Here is a 19999-nt window from a genome sequence, read left to right on the forward strand (position 1 = left end):
AGAATCACATGAATAGTTAAAAATGTTATAAACAGTTCGAAAAGAATCAATTGTATACATTGTTGAAAGTTGTTCATATTTTATTTTCTAATTGCAGTAGTTTGTATCTGATTTCTTTACATCATTCCATATGATGGGAAAGGACACCTCTAAGTCAGTTAGTACTTATTAGCTGTCATGAATCTATAGTAAAAGGGATCACTGAAGATTTAAGAATAAAATATTATCAGAGGTATCAATATTAGTAACTATAATCTTTCTCTAAAGAAATATAGAGCAGTTAGTATTTTGTAAAATATCTTCAAGCAAATGAGAGACTTCATCTGTTAGTCTTATATCGAATTAAATGAGCTTGGTAGCAATTTTAAATACTCTGTTGACATGAATGTACAAATATACATTCTACGTGTTCCTTCTATTGTACGAATCAAAGACTGCACGCAAAAGAAATGGGAAATACAGAATATAGAAGACATGCATCCTCTATCTTACATAGTACTGGATATCAAGTGAAAAGAGGCAGACACTGCTCTAAGTACATTACATGTATAAACATCTAAATTATCAATCCTCCCAATAACTCTGCATGACAGGTACTGTTTTCATCATCCCCATCTTAGAGGTGAAGAACCTGAAGCTGAGACAAGCAGGAGAATGTGCCAGTGGTCACCTGCAGGTAGAGGGCCAAGTAAGGGTGGGGGCAAAGTCCCTTTGACCCCAGGATCCATGCTCTCCCCTCTCCAGTACATTGCCTCACAAGTACCTAGCAACTTTCAGGGCTGGGAGGGTGGAATAAGAGAGGACAAAGTCCAATACATCCTCCAAACTGCTCAGTTCACTCTATACCTGAGAGTCTAGTGTCTTTTCACATTTTGCTCTTTTCTGAATAGGAAGAAAAAAAGCAAAGATAAAAAGGATGGTAGTTTAGGGTAAACCAAAAACACAAAGCAGTGTGCAAAAGTTTATGGGAGTCCAAAGAGTATAAATAAAACTTACCCTTAATAAGTAGAATAAAAATAAGCATTTCATACCAATACAAATCATTTTCATCTTTACGACAGTCAGGTAACATTAAAAAAACCTCGCTTTCATTCTGACACTTTAACTGTTAATCCAGTCAATTCTGGTTGTTGTTAAGTCTGTATACAATACAAGTAAAGTATAAATCTAGCTATTTTACTCAAAACATGCTTGTACCTGTTTGATTACTCAGAGTTACTCTGAAATCAATAATGACAGCAGTTTATACCTATGAAAGATGTTACTGAACATCATAATCTAATATTTACATTAGATGAGATTAAGTTAAATTACAAGTCACAAAGAGTTTGTAAGCAAACATTTATAGCCATGATTCCACAGATGTGGTGAGTAAACCAACAGCCATTCCTCAATAAAATACAAGAATTTCCATCATGCATAGTTTACAGGCTCGGTAAGAAGCGGTCTCTTTAGGGGCTAGATGCTTAATGTTCAACAAACAATGAAATCTTGGCATTTTTTTTTTTTTACACAAATGTTTGGTTTGGTTATTCAGCCGCATTAGTGATAAAACATATTCATATTCTAACTGCAAGTGGAATAAACATTGCATCAAAAATGCAACCCCATCAAAATCATTAGTAATAACTATTACTCCCTCTTAGCAGTAAGAACCATTATTCTTGGATTTCAAATGTTTTATTTTCTTTCTGTGCATAGCTTATAGCACTGTATTATAGGAATCAGTGTATAAGCAAAAAAATGAAAAATAAAACTGCTTAAAGACCATTTCCATTATTTATGATTAAATCAATGAAACTATACAATTTCCACATTAAATACAAATTAGAAGAATTCCTCCAAGTAGTATTGCATATAAGCTACAACTTTACCCCAACTATTTTAATCACTATGATTCGAGATTTACCTCAGCAAGAACAATCACCAGCAAATATATGAACTGGGGTTACAGCTGAATTTTTAGAAACTCTCCAGACAAACCACATGTGTTAGAGGAGGCAAGTAGAAAAACTAATGTTTGAGCTGTGCTATTTCTACCAGGAACTATATCAAATATGCCAAGTTCAAACATTCTTAGTAAAATAATACGAAAGGATCTATACATACTGTAAATTTAGCAAAAACACTTTTATGTACAGAAGCCTAAATATCTTAGGAGGTTCAGAATACCGATGAAGACAATTGTTAATTCTTCAAGGCTGGTTTCTTATGAGGATGAGTATTAAAAACCAGCCCTTAGTCTCAGATGCATTCCACCTAGATGTGTTCAGGAACTCCATAGAATAAGAAATATAAACCATGAATATGTACTCTTAATTTCTATTCCTCAACTTAATGTTCTATAGTACCTCAGATCTTTAAATCCAGAGTTTGGTGTACACTTAGGAAATTACAGTAAGAGCAGATTAGAGAAGATTTGTTTTCCTTTTGAAGCCATGTGAAGGTTTATTGCCCTGTGTATTTTCATCACTGAAAAGTTCCCCGGTGACTAATAAAATAAAAGTGTCACAAGCTACATGATGGATCTCTTCTTTTAATGTTGCATACAATTTCAGTTTGGCTAGTGAGGGTTAACTAGCTCAGCCCTAGTTTCATTTTATTAGAGTTGACCACTAAAAACTAAATAAGGACGTTACCAGTAAAGCTAGCTCCCAATACAAGCAAAAAACAAAAACAGAAAACAAAACCAAAACCATTCACATAATAAAATATATCCTTAACACAAAATAAGGGTATAACATATTCTGCAGCATGACATTTTATTTCTCAGCTGTAGCTTTTCCATTCAGAAATTGGAGACCATCTTTTCATTGAGTTGTTATTCCCTCCTCTTCCCTTAGTTCAGGGATATGTTGAAAAAGGCTTTTCAACAAGTTTTTTTTTTTTTTTTACAAGTTGCTAATAAAATTTATATATATCTTAAGTGTTTATAAAGCACTCAAAATTGTAGCTTACATGTACATGACTTCTGAAAATAAAAATCACACTTCTAACATAATCTTTCTGCTCTGTAAAAATATTCTACATACATGCATATGATCAAAACAATCTTTTCATGTTTGGCGTATTTCTTACACATAGTAAAAGAAAAGTCAACAATTATATCAGTACTTCCACTGTTACGATAACTGAGTGCCACCTAGTGTTCAATTTCTGCAACTACTAAGCTTACAAATTCAAAATTGCTATTAAAACCCAGGTTCTGAAACTGCATTTTGGAAATACTTTTTTTTTTATGTTTATGGTGGCAAAATACGACTATGAAAAGAACGCATATCAAAATCAGTATAAAATTAGCCACAGGCTACTTAAATATGACAAACAGACTTAATTTTTTTTTCTTCAAATGCAGAGTTCTGCCTCCCTCAATTTTACCAAAATCTCAAGGGAATATCTAGGTAATTGGAATATACACAATGACTCTATACAATCAAGAGGCCAGGGCTTAATCATATTCTGTGAGGACAAGGCAAATGATTTCTTCAAAACACCCATTTTCTTACTGGAAGTGGCAGGAAAAGCAGCAATGCATTTTTTTTTTTGTAATTAGTAGACATGGTCTTCTACCCATAAGCTCCATTACATTAAAAGAACAAAGTGGGCTTAACATCTCACTTAAGATAATTCAGCGTTATCAGTTTTTTAAAAAACAAGAAATACCTTAGAAACAAATCAGTCTGCTTTAACAAATTGCATTCATGCTAATGAAATTTTAATCTTCTTTGTCATGGTCGAAATCCAAATTTTAGGACAATCTTCAGAAAAGATGGAATGTAAAATGTTGAGTTCAATTTAGATCTGGAAGGGAAAAGAACATCAGATGAAAGGAAAAAGAATTCTTACATTCCAACAGTCTACTCCATATATAAGGGACACTTTCACCTCCTTAGGCTACCTGAGAAACAAATACAGTTTGAAGAAGAAATTTCTATAATTCTGGCCTGCTATAAGTAAATCGTTATGATCTCCTTTGTAATGTTACATGTTATGCAAAATATTCTTTTTTTTTTTTTTTTTTTTTTTTTTGAGACGGAGTCTTGCTCTGCCACCCAGGCTGGAGTGCAGTGGCTGGATCTCAGCTCACTGCAAGCTCCGCCTCCCGGGTTTACGCCATTCTCCTGCCTCAGCCTCCCGAGTAGCTGGGACTACAGGCGCCCGCCTCGTCGCCCGGCTAGTTTTTTGTATTTTTAAGTAGAGACAGGGTTTCACCCTATTAGTCAGGATGGTCTCGATCTCCTGACCTCGTGATCCGCCCGTCTCGGCCTCCCAAAGTGCTGGGATTACAGGCTTGAGCCACCGCGCCCGGCCGCAAAATATTCTTAATAAAGTTTACTGTCTCCTTCCTTTCCTTTAATGCTAGTAATTTGAGATTTTTGTATCTTGTGGATGGCAGGACACACGGGAAGCATGATACGATCCCTTCAAGAACAGGACCAGTGTGATACTGACCTAATTCTCCTGAGTCAATCTGGCTACAGTTAAAACATCTATAAACCACCTGGAGAAATGTCTCAAAGAAGTAGGGTTCTCAGGTGACAGAGTCAACTTTTACAAAATGTTCAAGTGAACTCTTTAATAATCACTGTCTTTACTGTCTCTTTTCCAGCCAGCCAGCTGGATCTAGTTCTGAGGAGGTGTTGGCCCAGATCCAGAAATTTTTACTGAGAAAATCTTGACCATGCCTAGATTCTCAACCCATTATCTTGGTGCATGCGGCTTTATATTCATGCATGTTCTCTGTTTAGGTTCCTTAATTTTTTTTTTTTTTTTTTTTTTAAAGAGGCCTTGTACCCCTGCTCAGATGTCAAAATGTTTGGGCTGGCACTTAATCCACATATCAGCTGCAAGTTCTTACCAAAAATAGAATTAATTCTATTGTCAAAATATTAGTAACAGTTTAGTCACAAGACTCCTCTTGGCTCAGGGTCTCCCAAATTAAGAAAATAACAGAACAATATGTTTATTTCTCACTTCCTGTTTTTGTGTATGTGTTAAAATGTCTATAACATTAGTAATTTAACTCATAGTGTGAGTATTCTTGGTCAGGAACAACTGCTCTAGGTATTCTGAAATTCCATCTTTGCATCAAATTTAACGTTATTATGTTATTTATCTGGCTATGTTGCCCAGGCTGGTCTTGAGCTCCTGGGCTCAGGTGATCCTCCCATCAGCCTCCTGAGTAGATGGGACTACAGGTGCATACCACCACATCTGACTTATTATTGTTTTTGGGTTGAAATACACAGTTGGTTTCTGAACTACATTTTAGTTAAAGAGGTTTGAAAAGAGCCCAAAACAGATTTAAGAGTAACACCCCAATCACTAAATAAATTTATACTGCCAAAAGAATAAGTTTGAATTTCATTCAAATACAGTAACAGCAGAAGTGCAGTAAAGCATTTACACTTATGGGCATTACTACTTTATTATTAGGATAGACAATCCATTTTCCTCAAAATAAACATACCAACTGCCCAAGAGTTTGCCAACAGTACACATCCATAATCCAACAGCTAAAAATACCATAATTGGCAATAGGCTTCCATTTTGACAAGGCTTTCAGTGTATGTTGTAATTCCAATCTTCATATCAAGCTGATTCAAACAAGATTCTTTCAACACACTAATATTTCAATTAAAAAGGCATGTTCCTTTGATAAGATCTATTTTTCAACTGTCCACTAAATTTTTTAACAGCTATCTCTTTAGAGACTCATAATTAAACAAATCATGATTAGAGTGGCTGGCGTCAATATTGCCAATGCAAACACTGACCTTTTCAGGAAGAGAAATTGAAGAGGGTTGTAAGAATTCTCAAAATAGGGCCAGGAGTGGTGGCTCACGCCTGTAATCCCAGCACTTTGGGAGGCCGAGGAGGGCAGATCTCTTGAGGTCAGGAGTTCGAGACCAGTCTGGCCAACATGGTGAAACCTCATCTCTACTAAAAATACAAAAATTAGCTAGGTGTGGTGGCACGCGCCTGTAGTCCCAGCTATTCGGGAGGCTGAGGCAGGAGAATCGCTTGAACCCAGAAGGCAGAGGTTGCAGTGAGCTGAGATTGCACCACTGCACTCCAGCCCGCGTGACAGAATGAAACTCCGTCTCAAAAAAAGAAAAAAAAGAATTCTCAAAATATAAACAGTTTTACTAGGTGTCTTCTACATAATACTATTTAATTCAGACAATTCTCAAAATATACCCTTATTTAAGTGTCCCATGTTCTTAAAATTAATGGATGTTAGGGGAAAGTTGGTTTCTCCATGGATAATAACAAAAATTGGAAAACACAAGGTACATCTACTTACGTCATCAATATCTTCATCATCATCTCCGATGTCATCGAACTGAATTTCATCATCATCTCCAGGACCAAATGTATCAGTTTCATTGATTTTAGCTAAGGACACAGTAAGAAATACACTGATAAGTCAGCACTGTAATTTAATCAAAGTTTCATCATAAGAAAAGCACTCCTAACTTTTATATAACACAATTACTATAAAGAATATTTTATGAAACAAAATTCCCTGCAGTGTCACTGCTATGTCAAGATGGGAGTATTTGTGTTACCATTTTCTTTTATTTGCAAAGGTATTTTTAGTAAGGAAGGCTCTAATTACACTAATTCTGAAGCTATTATAACTTCCAGGTATACTTCTCAATAGGTTTGAGCACATGGTAACAATGTATTTCCTTAAGAATAGCTGGTTCACTAATCATCAGATAGACTCATCAATCAGAAAGATCTGGTCAAATCATGATTATCCCTAAAGAAATGAAAATGAACCAGGAAGCGCTAGTCCTATTCCTAGATACATTAACATTTATTAGATCAGAAATGCTAAGTAATTTCAGCAGGACTTTCATGCTTAAGTAAAATTAATACTTTCGTGCTTAAGTAAAACATGATAAAATTAAGTTTTTTCATAATAAGATACAACAGAGCCAAAAATAGTAACTGCCAAGTGAAAATGCAGGCCTACAAAATAGTATGTCAAGTACATTTCCCGTTTGATGAGGTTATAAGGGACTTATTTTTAGGTTTTCTGCATTAAGAATTCATTACTTTTGTATTTGGAAGGGTGAAAACCAAGAATGCTGCTGTTAAAAAATCCTATGGGATACTGTTATACAATGATAAAATGGAAATAGAACTTTTTACCCCATCTCTACTAAAAACACAAAATTAGCTGGGCATGGTGGTGCACGCCTGTAATCCCAGCTGCTTCGGAGGCTGAGAATCGCCTGAACCGGGGAGGCAGAGGTTGCAGTGAGCCAAGATTGCACCACTGCACTCCAGCCTGGGCAACAGAGTGAGACTCCATTTCAAAACAAACAAACAAACAAACAACATCAGTAATGGCACCTAATTATGTGCCCTTGCTTCATGTTTTTGTTTTTAATTTTTTTTCAGACAAGGTCTTGCTTTGTCACTCAAGCTCGAGTATAGTGGCATGATCACAGGTCACTGCATCCTCGAACTCCTGGACTCAAGCAGTCCTCCCGTCTTGGCCTCCCAAGTAGCTGAGACTTACAGGCATGTGCCACCATGCCTGGCTGACGTGCACTTCATGTTTAACCCATATGAGCACTGACAGTCTCTCGAGGAAGGAATTTTAAAATAGATACTATAACAAAATTATTCCTTTAGTTAGCATTATGTGGAACTCCAAAGCTTACAGAATATAACTCCTCACTATATTTATTAGGAACAGAATTCCAGTAATTTCTTTCTTAAAATATCTAGTATTATGAAGCATAGGCAGGCATACTTAAAACTAAAAATGTAAGCACTAAAGTAAATAAGCAAAATCCACAGTTCCTTCACCTAAACAGCAACATATAACCTAAATACCATATGACAAGTTAATATAGTAACTTAGACATTACCATGCTCTGGAAGCTCGCCGTATGCTTTCAGACTTCTAGCTTCGTCTGCATTGTATTTTAAAATTACATCAGCTTTGTTATCCTTAAATAGAGACAAATAACTTTAAAAACTGATCATGACGAAATATGATCAGTTATTTCATAAATTCTCATATTGAATAAACAATCAAATCTCATGATTTTATTATGAATCTCCTTTTAAATTTTAAAGCTTTCTCATACCCTCTGAAAAAGATCCTTGGGTTTAACCCAGGAGGAAGTTTATGTACATGGCTGAATGATTATTAACAGGCTTGGGAAATATATTTAAAGATCTCACTTTAGTAAGAGCAGAACTGTGAAGACCCCATATTTTAGATTATTTAATATTACCCTTTGATTAGAAGTCTTTTGAAGTACAAAAGGTCCCTGGGACAATAATTTGCAGGGTGATCAAACACTGCAATTCCAAAACTGAGACTGAACTGAGACTGGTATAATGACCTAAGCAACTTATACCTTTCCTGCATTATCTGTGCTTCTTTGGCTATGTATCAATCACAATCTCCTGTAGAGCTTTTGTATCTTCTGAAGATAGATTAGCAGATGTGAAGAGAAGCCCAAGATTTAGTATTGTGAGAAGTTGTTTGCTATTTCTGATGCACAAGTCCCATTGAGAAATACTGTCTTAGAATATTCTACTTCCCTATTTGAAAATAATTTAACTCAGTTAAGGGAGAAAATTGATTGCTTCAACTTCAAGGACAGTGTGATTCAGATCAGTACTTCTTAAAATGTAAAGTGTATAGAAGCCCATGGAGATCTTATTAAAATGCATGCTCTGACTGAAGAGTCAAAGAATGTGTATTTCTAACAAGCTTTCAGAAGATGCTATTGAGCCAAAGACCACCCTGTAAGTGGGAGGGGCACAGAAGGATCACGAAAAATTTCAAATCAGAAGTTGGTCCTGGCTGTCACTTTACAGTTAAAATGTTACTCATTTCAGACCCTTGGTGTCCTTATCTATCGAACAGGAAATTAATTATTCTTCCTATTCCTGGGGTTATTGTTAGATCATAAGAAAAAAAATGGACATTAAAATGGTATGAATTTAAAGCAAGCTTTCTCACCTCCGCGCTACGGATTATTGTGAGGTGGACTGTTCTCTGTTATGGGATGCTGTCCTGTGCCCACCCCTCAGCCTCTATTTACTACACGATAGCAGCACTGCACCCATCCCCCAGTTGTGACAACCAGAAGTCTCCAGACACTGCCAATGTCCCCTGGAGGGCAAAATTGTCCACGGTTGAGAAACAATGGTTTAAAGTGAAGATTTAAATTATTTATTCTGGATTAAAAAAAAAAAAAAAAATCAAACCATGCTCAAGGCTATACAAATAGAGACAGTATCACACAGGGATGATTTCCAATAGGTGGATGTCAAATGGGTTTCACAGACCCACAATGAGTCTACAGAGTCAAGGGTTACGATCATTAAAGGCAATCACCATTTTCTTTCTTTCCCAAGTGCTCCTCTATATTTATAGCACATACCTATGTCATGATGTGCATTATAATTACTTGTGTGCTTAATTCTCTCCACCACCAGGCTATGAGCCTGTTGTGGGATGGGCATTTAACTCATTCAGCTGTATCCCCTAGAATAATGGCTCCCAGGTTTCGATTTAAACATAATCCCTGGGATACCTAGCACAATGCCTAAAACGAAACTGGCTCTTAAGAAATGGCTCATCAAATTCAAGCCAGTAAAATATGAAAAATTTACATGTAATTTTTACCTGGTAGTCTCGGAGACCGACCAATATAATGTCCGAGGTATTTATCCAAACCTACAAAAGAAAAGTCACTGCCCGTCATATTTCAAATAACGAAGAATCAAGAAATTCCAGAGTAACAATCAATTAGTTTAGAAATTAAGAGATTTTAGGCCGGGAGCGGTGGCTCACGCCTGTAATCCCAGGACTCTGGGAGGCCAAGGTGGGCGGATCACCTGAGGTCAGGAGTTCGAGACCAGCCTGGCCAACAAGGCAAAAACGCGTCTCTACTAAAAACTACAAAAATTAGCTGGGCGTGGTGGCAGGCGCCTGTAATCCCAGCTATTCGGGAAGCTGAGGCTGTAGAATCACTTGAACCCGGGAGACAGAGGTTGCAGTGAGCCAAGACTGCACCACTGCATTCCAGCCTGGGCAACAGAGTGAGACTCCGTCTCAAAAAAATAAACGTCTTTTAAAAGAAAAAAAAAAAAAAAACAAATTAAGAGATTTTAGTTTGGGCTGGCTCACACCTATAATCCCAGCACTTTGGGAGGCTGAGTCTGGCGGATCACTTGAGGTCAGTTGTTCAAGATCAGCCTGGCCAAAATGGTAAAACCTTGTCTTTACTAAAAATACAAAAATTAGCCAGGCGTGGTGGTGCATGCCTATAATCCCAGCTACTCAGGAGGCTGAGGCCAGAGAAACACTTGAACCTGGGAGGCGGAGGTTGCACTGAGCCAAGATTGTGACACTGTACTTCAGCCTGGATGACAGAGTGAGACTCTGTCTCCAAAAAAAAAGAAAGACAGATTAATAAATCTGCCTGAATAACTACTGTGATGGTGAATTAATCATTACTTTCCAAGGCAGTCCATTCACAATGACATTCAGGAAATGCAACATTAATACAATGCTTACGTAATATAACTCATATTCAAATTTTCTTAATGTACACTTCACAGCTATATGTCCAATTCCTAAACCAGAATCCAAACAAGCGCCACCTACTACATTTAACTGTCAGGTCTCTTTAAGTCTCCTTGAAACTAGAATAGTACCCCAACTTTTTTTTTTTTTTTTTAAACTTTCATGACAGTAACATTTCATTAAGAGCTGGGCCATCTGGCTGGGTACAGTGGCTCATGCCTATAATCCCAGCATTTTGGGAGGCCAAGGCGGGCTGACTGCTTGAGCTCAGGAGTTCGAAACCAGCCTAAGCAAAACGGAGAAACCCCATCTCTACAAAAAATACAGAAAATTAGCCAGGCATGGTGGAACAGGCCTGTAGTCCCTGCTACATGGGAGGCTGAAGTGGGAAGATCACTTGAACCAAGGAGGGTGAAGCTACAGTGAGCCCAGATCATGCCACTATACTACAGGCTGGGTGATAGAGTAAGACCCTGTGTCAAAAAAAAAAAGACAAGAAAAAAAAAGCTGGGCCTTTTGTTTCTGCAGAATGTCTCTCAATTTGGACTTTTTGGGCAGGAATATAATGTAAGTGATACAAATGATTCTTTAGCATTAGAACCTGTATAAAATTACCATTACAGACCTTGTTATTTGCCTTATAGGTAAATCACTGTTTACCTAGGTAAGTCTTTTGGGAATTTCCAAAAATGAAGTCCATGGACAGTTAAAAACTGTTAGAGGGATATTCCCCCTTAACCAATTTTATATTAAATTAAAACAAATTACACCTACCTTTTTTCTCAATTTTCCTCTGATGTGACATAACCTCTTTACACCATCAAAACACATTGCTTCTAGCCGTCCATTTCCCAACATTTTGATTACCTGAGCATACTCTAGCGGGGAGAAAGGAAAAGGGTATGGAATATTGTTCAACTTTTGATAACAGCAACTTAAAGTCCACATAAAACTGTCCAGAGAATAAAGTTGCACTAGTTGGGAAAAAATACATATATTAAAAATATAAATAAACATAAGGGAGTGATAAATATCAAGTTAGTTAATGGCAGAGCTAGAACCAAGACTCTATAATGCTATTTCTTTCTTTCTTTTTTTTCCTGAGCTCAGGTCAAGTGTAGAAACCTTCACAGTTACAAAGGTCAGTAGTAAAACCTTTACATCATTGCCCAGAAATGATTAGGCTTTCATGGACATACATACGCACCCCCTCACCCCCAATCTCATTCATTCCTACAACTGTTACCTTTATAAACACATGTGGGTGCACATACACATACCAGACATATGCCCTTATTGTTTTACATTGTTTTATAGTTTTGCTTCTCAGAACTGTAGAGATCATGCATCAGGTAGACTAGAAAACCTTCTGAAGTTCAGATTTGGCTAGTTTCATCATTGATCCACTTCAGTAAAAGCAGATCTCAGAGAATGTAATGCATTTCTATAACATACTGTCTCTGCTATTAGACATGTTTTAATTATCAACTCATTCTGAATAAGTAGATTGACTACCCCACTTTTAGCTCTCCTTCACCTCAGTACCTTTAGGTGCAATTCTCATATAACTTTTAGTTCATTTAGCAAACAAAAACAAACTTCAAACAATGTCTTTTTTGAATTAGAATATGACTAACCCCCAGAGAGGATGTCCATTAATTTGTAAATATACTGAGACTTCACTTTGAAAGGCTCAATAGTGGGGTTGACTTGTGGAAGTTAATTACTCAGACTACAGTGAGCCCAGCACCCACCTACCACCTCAACATGGTTGGTCAACTCAAAGGCAGCCTTTCTTCTGAAGTGAGAGAAGTTGTAGTAATAAAACAGTGTCTGCCCAAGTCAAGTCAGCTGCTATTTTAGAGGCAAGGATGACCAAGGCTAAGAAACAAAAGGATTTTTAGCCAGAAAACGTATCTCGTGTTTACTGGTTTATATGTATGGCATAATAAATCCACCCAAAGTTCTATTAAAAGCTAAAAGTACTGGAAATTATTGGAATACCTGAGAAAATATGAATTTGGAGTATATACTAGATATTATACCAATGTCAAATTACCTGAGTGATAATTCTCTTCTAGTTATGTAAGAAAATATACTTGCTCTCAGGAGATACATGATCAAGTAAAGGAAAAGTAACATGATGTCTCTAAATTTCAAAAGGTCCTCAAGAAATCCTACATATGGGGCCGGGTACGGTGGCTCATGCCTGTAATCTCAGCACTTTGGGAGACAGGCGGATCATGAGGTCAGGAGATCACTAACACAGTGATCTGACTAACACGGTGAAACCCCGTCTTTACTAAAAATACAAAAAAAATAGCTGGGCATGGCGACGGGCGCCTGTAGTCCCAGCTACTCAGGAGGCTGAGGCAGGAGAATGGTGTGAACCCGGGAGGCGGAGCTTGTAGTGAGCCAAGATCGCGCCACTGCACTCCAGCCTGGGTGACAGAGCGAGACTCCATCTCAAAAAAATAAAAAAAAAGGAATCCTACATATATATGTACATATATATTTCTTTATATGTGTGTGTACATATGAGGGATTTAAGGGAGTTTGTTGCACTAATACTGCAACTTTCTGTAGGTTTGAAATGACTTGAAATAAAAGTAACAGGAAAAGGCAAACGATCCAGTTACGGTTTATTTGACTAGTGCTATGTATCCTGCTCTGGCACTTACAAAATTCTTCAGTCTAATAAGGTCAGTTAAATGTTCAGTTTCATTTTATTATAGTTTATGAAGTTACATGCTAATGGCACTGGAGAATGGAGAGGTCTATAAGGGCCTCAGGCTCATCCTTCAAATGTCCATGGTCTACTCAACATACCATGCACACAATTCACTATCAAAAATGCTAATCATAGAACTGTCAACCATAGCTTTTGAGGCTCAATTCCCTCTGAACTATACGACACATTCTTAGTTCCCAGTACTTTGGGAGGTCATGGTGGGAGAATCACTTGAGCCCAGGAGTTCGAGAACAGCCTGGGCGACATATGAACACCTCATCTCTATTACAAAAAAAAAAAAATTTTTTTTTTTTTTGAGACGGAGTCTCCCTCTGTCACCCAGGCTGGAGTGCAGTGGTGCGATCTTGGCTCACTGCAACCTCCGCCTCCCAGGTTCAAACAATTCTCCTGCCTCAGAATCCTGAGTAGCTGGGATTACAGGCACGCACCACCACGCCCAGTTAATTTTTATATTTTTAGTAGAGACGGGGTTTCATCATGTTGATCAGGCTGGTCTCAAACTCCTGACCTCGTGATCTGCCCGCCTCGGCCTCCCAAAGTGCTGGGATTACAGGTGTGAGCCACCATGCCCAGCCTAAAAAAATGTTTTAAATTAGCCAGACATGGTGGTATGTGCCTGTAGTTCCAAATACTCGGGAGGCTGAATGAAAGCACCGCTTCCGCCCAGGAGGTCATGGCTGCAGTGAGCTGTAATCGTGTCACCGCACTTCACCCTGGGCAACGGGCAAGACCTTGTCTCCAAAAAATAAAGACCCCAGCTAAAAAAGAAAGGATGCTATTTTAAAAAGCATAATTTATGAAAACACTTACCCTGACCATCCTCTTTGAATACCAGTTCTCTTTTTTCAGATTCATTCTCATTCTTACCTCTGCGTCTATTTTTACCTCCTTTACCTGATGGTTTAAAAAAAAAGACGTAAATGACATTAATTATCCGCAAAACATATGAAATAAAATGAAATTAAGGCTTATAAAACCATTTTTTAAAAGATCACTTAAATTTAAAAATTCACCTATTTCAGCTACTCAAATCATATTAAATTTACAATCTCCAATCCCAACATTAACACATTATCACCTCCCTACCCTTCTTGGAATTTCCTTTGGGGATTTTTCTGACACAAAATACACATAAATAGCAGATATTATATTAAAAAATATAGAAAAACATTTCACTTTGGCATCCATCCTTTTGAAATAAAAATGCAATTCTATATATATTCTTCTAAGCAGAAATCTTGGATGCCTTCTAAAGCCAGGCCCTATGCAAGGAACCCGATACTTTGAAAATTAAGTGAAGACAGTGTCTGGACAGAGAACTATGGTTTTCAAACTTTTAGTAGCAGAGGACCATAAACACTGAAATCTCACTGGGTGCAGTGGTGTGCGCCTAGGGTCTCAGCTACTCAGAAGGCTCAGGTGGGAGGATCACTTGAGCAAGCCCAGGAGGTTCCAGGCCAGCCTGGGCAACATAGCAAGACACTGTCTCTTAAAAAATATCCGTTCGGTACCCAATTTTTTTTTTATAATGCTGGTCCCTACTCAACATCCCTGTTTCTATTATATAACCCCAGTGGGCATGCTCTTAATCACTATGCAGTAATTCTGCCCATTTACTTGTCACAATCACCCCATGAGGTCACAACATTCATTTATTCCCAGTTTACCCATGAGTTCCCTGAAGCTCAGAGAAGTTCAGTAACTCGCCTGGCTTCAGTGAGTGAATCAGCTCACTGATGAGAGTCAGTAAGCTGGGGTGACCAGAGTCACATGTTTTTTTTGTCCCTAGCCCTCACATTAGGTTACCTCTCCACAGCATTTTGCTCCCATTCCAGAAAGGAAACCACACTGGCAGCCATTTCCAAAAGGCAGGAAAAAGGCTGTAAGTGGTAATGACACTAAGAGACTCATGGGAAGAGCTGGAAGCAGCAAAAAGTTCATAGCCCAAATGGAATCATTAATGTGCACCTGATCACTGCAAAGACAGACATCTAACTTCTTGAATCAAGTCCACTTACTCTCTCCTGGGGCAGTCTCACATTGCTCTGTGCTACTTTAGGGGGGCCTCTACAATTTCCTGACCCGCTCAGAGTCCTTAGAATTCAGTATCTGAGGCATTCTTAGGGAACACTGAAACTAATTTCCTAGAAAAAGTATGAAGCCATTAATCATGCCAGATCTGCAAAACAGAGTGCAAGCTCCTTTAGGGCAAGATCATACCTGCTCTGTTTACTGAGTTATACACCTGAGTTCACTAATTCTTCAAATGAATTGGTCAAGAATAGTCCATACATTCCTAACGGAGTGGTGAGTTAAAAATCACAGGCAGTAACTTCTTCAAAGTGTGGGAGCACTATACCCTAAATGCTTATGAGTGGGCCAAATGATACCCCTTTTCCTGATTTGAGGATGGGTTTCCAAGAATTTCTAGAATAAGTTGATATGAATCAATCCAAAGCAAAAGTCACTTAACACATAGTATGTGGCAAATTTTACCCTTACTTGTGTAATCACAGCTTATATTCACAGGGCTTCTGGATTTCCCAATGAAGAAAAACAGAACAATAAATGACTTTATTTCTACATTAGTAAAACCCATCTCAAAAAATTCAGGGGTCATGAAAAGTATCATTCCTCTAAGTAAGATAACTAAGAACTGATTGGTTTCAAGACAGTACAGGAATGATAAACACCAAACTCAGCCTGGTGATTACCTCCAAAAAGAGAGTAAAAGGTGATTAGGGCTTTACCTCAATTTGTGTTGTAATTCTTAAATTCAGAGTTCCCAGGTCCATTATGTTAGCTGTATTTTTTGTATGCCTCAAATGTTATTTAAGAAAAGATTCGGCCGGGCGCGGTGGCTCAAGCCTGTAATCCCAGCACTTTGGGAGGCCGAGACGGGCGGATCACGAGGTCAGGAGATCGAGACCATCCTGGCTAATACGGTGAAACCCCGTCTCTACTTAAAAAATACAAAAGACTAGCCGGGCGACGAGGCGGGCGCCTGTAGTCCCAGCTACTCGGGAGGCTGAGGCAGGAGAATGGCGTAAACCCGGGAGGCGGAGCTTGTAGTGAGCTGAGATCCGGCCACTGCACTCCAGCCTGGGTGGCAGAGCAAGACTCCGTCACAAAAAAAAAAAAAAAAAAAAAAAAAAGAAAAGATTCATTACTTGTCAACTTACCAGAATTAACCATACCCTGATCATTCCCCTTTGTATTTTATTGCCATGTAATGGGATGTTCTTTAAATTCTCTGTTGAATGAATGAGACTAGGTCTGAGTGTACAACAATTAAAGTGACATCAACATTCTTTAAACCAGAGTTGTTTTGGAGAAATTCCCAGAGAGGCTCTTTCTTAAGACATGATGCTAGGGAACTAGATGTGATTTAGTGTAGAAGCCTTACCCCCTTGGAACCAAAGCAGAACCTATTATTCACCTAAGGGTGGAGTTGACAGGAGGAAGGTGACTTAAACCAACAAATATTTATTGAGCATCTACTAAGTGTCAAGTGCTAGCAATCCAATGTGATTAAGACAGATACTATTCCTGCCTTTTAGAGCTTACAGCCTGGTGGAAGAATTGGAAATCTTATTACTAGAAATAAAGGTGAGAATAAGATGGAAGTGATCCCCTTACCATCTCAGAGAGAATAAAGGATTATACAGAAGAAAACCTAAGACTTAAAAAATTTTTTGTTTATAACTCCATCTTTTCCAAAATAATGAGCAGTGAAAATCCTTGCTATAAAAAGTTTGATCTCCGAGGGCAGCAAGGTGGAGAGCCCCTGAGAGGACTGCACCAACTTGTGCGCAGAACACCTCGACCAAGTACCCTAAAGGATAAAGTAATAAGTGACAGCTACAAAGAGGAAATGTGGTAGAAACCCTGGAGCCAGCTGTCAAGTAGAAAAGAGAGCAGAAGTAGGCCTGTGTCAGGGGAAGATTTCCTAAGAATGAATAATCAAAGGAGACTACTTATGGACTATGAAGTATGCTCCTCTCCTGTAGGAAAATACAATGTCTTCCCTATATTTACTTGCACAATTTTCTTCAACAAGTTTTAAGGCTATTAAAAATGACATGAACACTGTAAATCTATAAAAGTAATTTATTTAGGAGTGTTATGCTTTTTTTTTTTTTTTTTTTTTTTTTAAGATTAGGCCTTCCGTTTTGGAAATTCCAAATAAAGTTATCCTCAAGTCTGATCATTTGTGAACCCCTAGCCTCAGAATGGAGGAAACTTAAATTAGGTCTTTATTCTCACAACATATGCATGATCTGAAGCAAAAGTAGAAAACTTGGCTAAATATGGAGTAAGTCTTCAGCAAACAAACATAAGCTATATCCTGTGAAGGGATGGAGAGAGTAAATCTCTAGAGGTGAGCCTTAGAAATGCATCAAGGTTTCACCCACTGTTCACAAGGGACAACGAGTAGCCTCAACAATACTGAACTGTCCATAAAAAGACCCATGCAGGAGTACCTGGTGCTCACGAACGCAGACAGCACTCTTTTAAAGTTCAGAACGACTTCCAGGGATTAACCCCTCATGCCCGGGAAGGCCAGATGGGCCTATCTACTAAGCCTAGGCCGCCCGGTGTAGGGTTCCCGCCACCAAGCCACCGAGCCGCGGTCAGTCTGGCGCGAATCAGGAGCAAAAGACCACATTTTCCCGCAGGAGGCCCTACAAAAATGGCGTCGGCTCCACCCCAATGTGGCCAAACTGGGCAACAGGAGTTTACTTCCCAGCTCCTCTCCCGAGCTCAGAGTCGCGTGTGGGGCGCCCAGCCGCGGGCAGTTAGGGCGGGAAGGAAAAAGGGTCACTGCGGCCTGGGTGACCTGCAATCTACGGGCAGGACCTGGGAGACTCGGCCGAGCAGGGCCGTGGTCCGGGGGTCCGGGCGGCATTACCTTTATTCTTGGGCATGGCGGTGGCGGCGACCTCGCGGGGTCTCTAACTTCTTTCCGGGTAACGGCGACCGAGGCGGTTCCTGCTCCGAGGAGCGACACGAGGGAGCCCACGGGACCAAGGAGGTGCTGGAGGCCAGGCAGCGTGCGCGAGACAGGATCGCGACCGAGCTCTTCAGAGATCCGCCAGCGTCCACGCTCGGTGGCAGCAAATGGCGTCGCGACTGCTTGCGTCGCTTTTCCCCGCCTCCCGTCGCCGGCTGGGCCCGCCCCTAGGCTTTATGGCGCAGGCGTGGCCGACTGACCTCCCCCTCCCCCCCCATTGTTAGGGCCTAGGGAGACGCGTTCTGGGAGGGTGCGCAGCAAGCCGGAGAGGACGCGAGAGGCAGGGCCGCAAGCAGGGAAAAGGCGGAGTCAGGGAGGGCGGGGGAGAACCTCTGTGTCATAGAAAAGGGCGGTTTGAGGTGGTGCTCGCTGCTAGTTAAGGCCAGACCTCTGCTGCTTTGTAGCAAACGCGCGTCTCCCGGTTTGACAAGTGGTTGACTTGTTAACCTCATGGTTAGCTCAGTTTTAAAAATATATATTTTTTTTATTTTTATTTTATTTTTTGAGACGGAGTCTTGCTCTGGAGTCGCCCAGGCTGGAGTGCAGTGGCGCGGTCTCGGCTCACTGCAACCTCTGCCGCCCGGGTTCAAGCGATTCTCCTGCCTCAGCCTCCGGAGTAGCTGGGATTACAGGCACGTGCCACCACGCCCGGCTAATTTTTGTGTTTTTAGTAGAGACGGGGTTTCAGCATCTTGGCTAGGCTGGTCTTGAACTGCTGACTTCGTGATCCACCCGTCTCGGCCTCCCAAAGTGTTGGGATTACAGGCGTGAGCCACCGCGCCCGGCCAATATTTTAATTTTTTTATTAAGACGGAGTCTTGCTCTGTCGCCCAGGCTGGAGTGCAATGGCATGATCACGGCTCACTGCAACCGCCACCTCCCGGGCTCAAGCGATTCTTCTGCCTCAGCTTCCTGAGTAACTGGGATTACAGGCATATGCCACTATGCCCAGCTAATTCTCGTACTTTTAGTTGAGATGGGGTTTCGCCATGTTGGCCAGGCTGTCTTGAGCTAGTGACCTCAACTCGCGCCCGCCTCGGCCTCCCAGAGTGCTGGGATTACAGGCGTGAGCCACCGCGCCCAGCCGGTTGGCTCATAACGCAACCTTTTCACTCGCCCAGCCGGGTTGGGAGCCTGATGGGAAGGGCAAGACTTTCCTGTCATCCATTGCCAAAGCATAATATTTGCATGGCACTTGTTATTACTCTTTAAATTTGTCTGTCCTACCTCACTGTAAACCTTACCGGGCAGAGACCATGTCTGTTGCTTACCATACCAGCTAAGGCTGAATGTCTGGCACATAATAGGTGTTCAATACACACAGAAAGGAAGGGAGGGAGGGGAGAAAAGACTTAAGTTCAGTGTTAATGGGCTGAATTGTGTCCCCCCCACCCAAAATTCGTATGTTCACGTTCTAATCCCCAGTAACTCAATGTGACTGTATTTGGACATGAGGTCTTCAAAGACGTGATTAAATTGAAATGAGGTCATTAGTGTGGACCCTTATCTGACTGGTGTCCTTACAAGAAGATATTATTAGGTCACAGGCATGAGGGAGAACACCACGTGAACAAGAAGGTAGCCATCTATAAGCCCAGGAGAGAGGCCAACCCTGTTGACGCTTGATTTTAGACTTTCAGTCTCCAGAACAATGAGAAAA

General features: G+C 39.9%; 1 protein-coding gene and 2 non-coding genes across 3 annotated transcripts; all 3 read right to left on the bottom strand.

Annotated features, from left to right (window-relative positions):
* Nucleotides 1-62: 62 nt before the first annotated feature.
* EIF1AX (eukaryotic translation initiation factor 1A X-linked) lies at nucleotides 63-18492 on the bottom strand. Its single transcript, XM_010379707.2, has 7 exons — nucleotides 18238-18492; nucleotides 14136-14219; nucleotides 11348-11451; nucleotides 9671-9721; nucleotides 7893-7974; nucleotides 6308-6399; nucleotides 63-3801 (listed from the first exon to the last, which is right to left on the bottom strand). The coding sequence occupies exons 1-7, from the start codon at nucleotides 18251-18253 to the stop codon at nucleotides 3796-3798; spliced, it is 435 nt and encodes a 144-aa protein (XP_010378009.1). The 5' UTR covers nucleotides 18254-18492; the 3' UTR covers nucleotides 63-3795.
* On the bottom strand, nucleotides 11675-11744 carry LOC115898899. Its single transcript, XR_004058552.1, has one exon. It is a non-coding gene; the product is annotated as a small nucleolar RNA U2-30 (small nucleolar RNA).
* LOC115898900 lies at nucleotides 11898-11977 on the bottom strand. Its single transcript, XR_004058553.1, has one exon. It is a non-coding gene; the product is annotated as a small nucleolar RNA U2-19 (small nucleolar RNA).
* Nucleotides 18493-19999: the final 1507 nt, after the last annotated feature.

The sequence above is a fragment of the Rhinopithecus roxellana genome, chromosome 7, assembly GCF_007565055.1.
Source record: "Rhinopithecus roxellana isolate Shanxi Qingling chromosome 7, ASM756505v1, whole genome shotgun sequence".
Taxonomy (NCBI): domain Eukaryota; kingdom Metazoa; phylum Chordata; class Mammalia; order Primates; family Cercopithecidae; genus Rhinopithecus; species Rhinopithecus roxellana.

What these genes read in the sequence shown, in the direction of transcription:
- EIF1AX (XM_010379707.2), bottom strand. An exon ending in TCGGTCTCCGAGACTACCAG is followed by an intron (nt 7,975 to 9,670) that starts GTAAAAATTACA and finishes TCTCTATTTAAG; the next exon opens with GATAACAAAGCTGATGTAAT. An exon ending in CGGCGAGCTTCCAGAGCATG is followed by an intron (nt 6,400 to 7,892) that starts GTAATGTCTAAG and finishes CTGTGTCCTTAG; the next exon opens with CTAAAATCAATGAAACTGAT.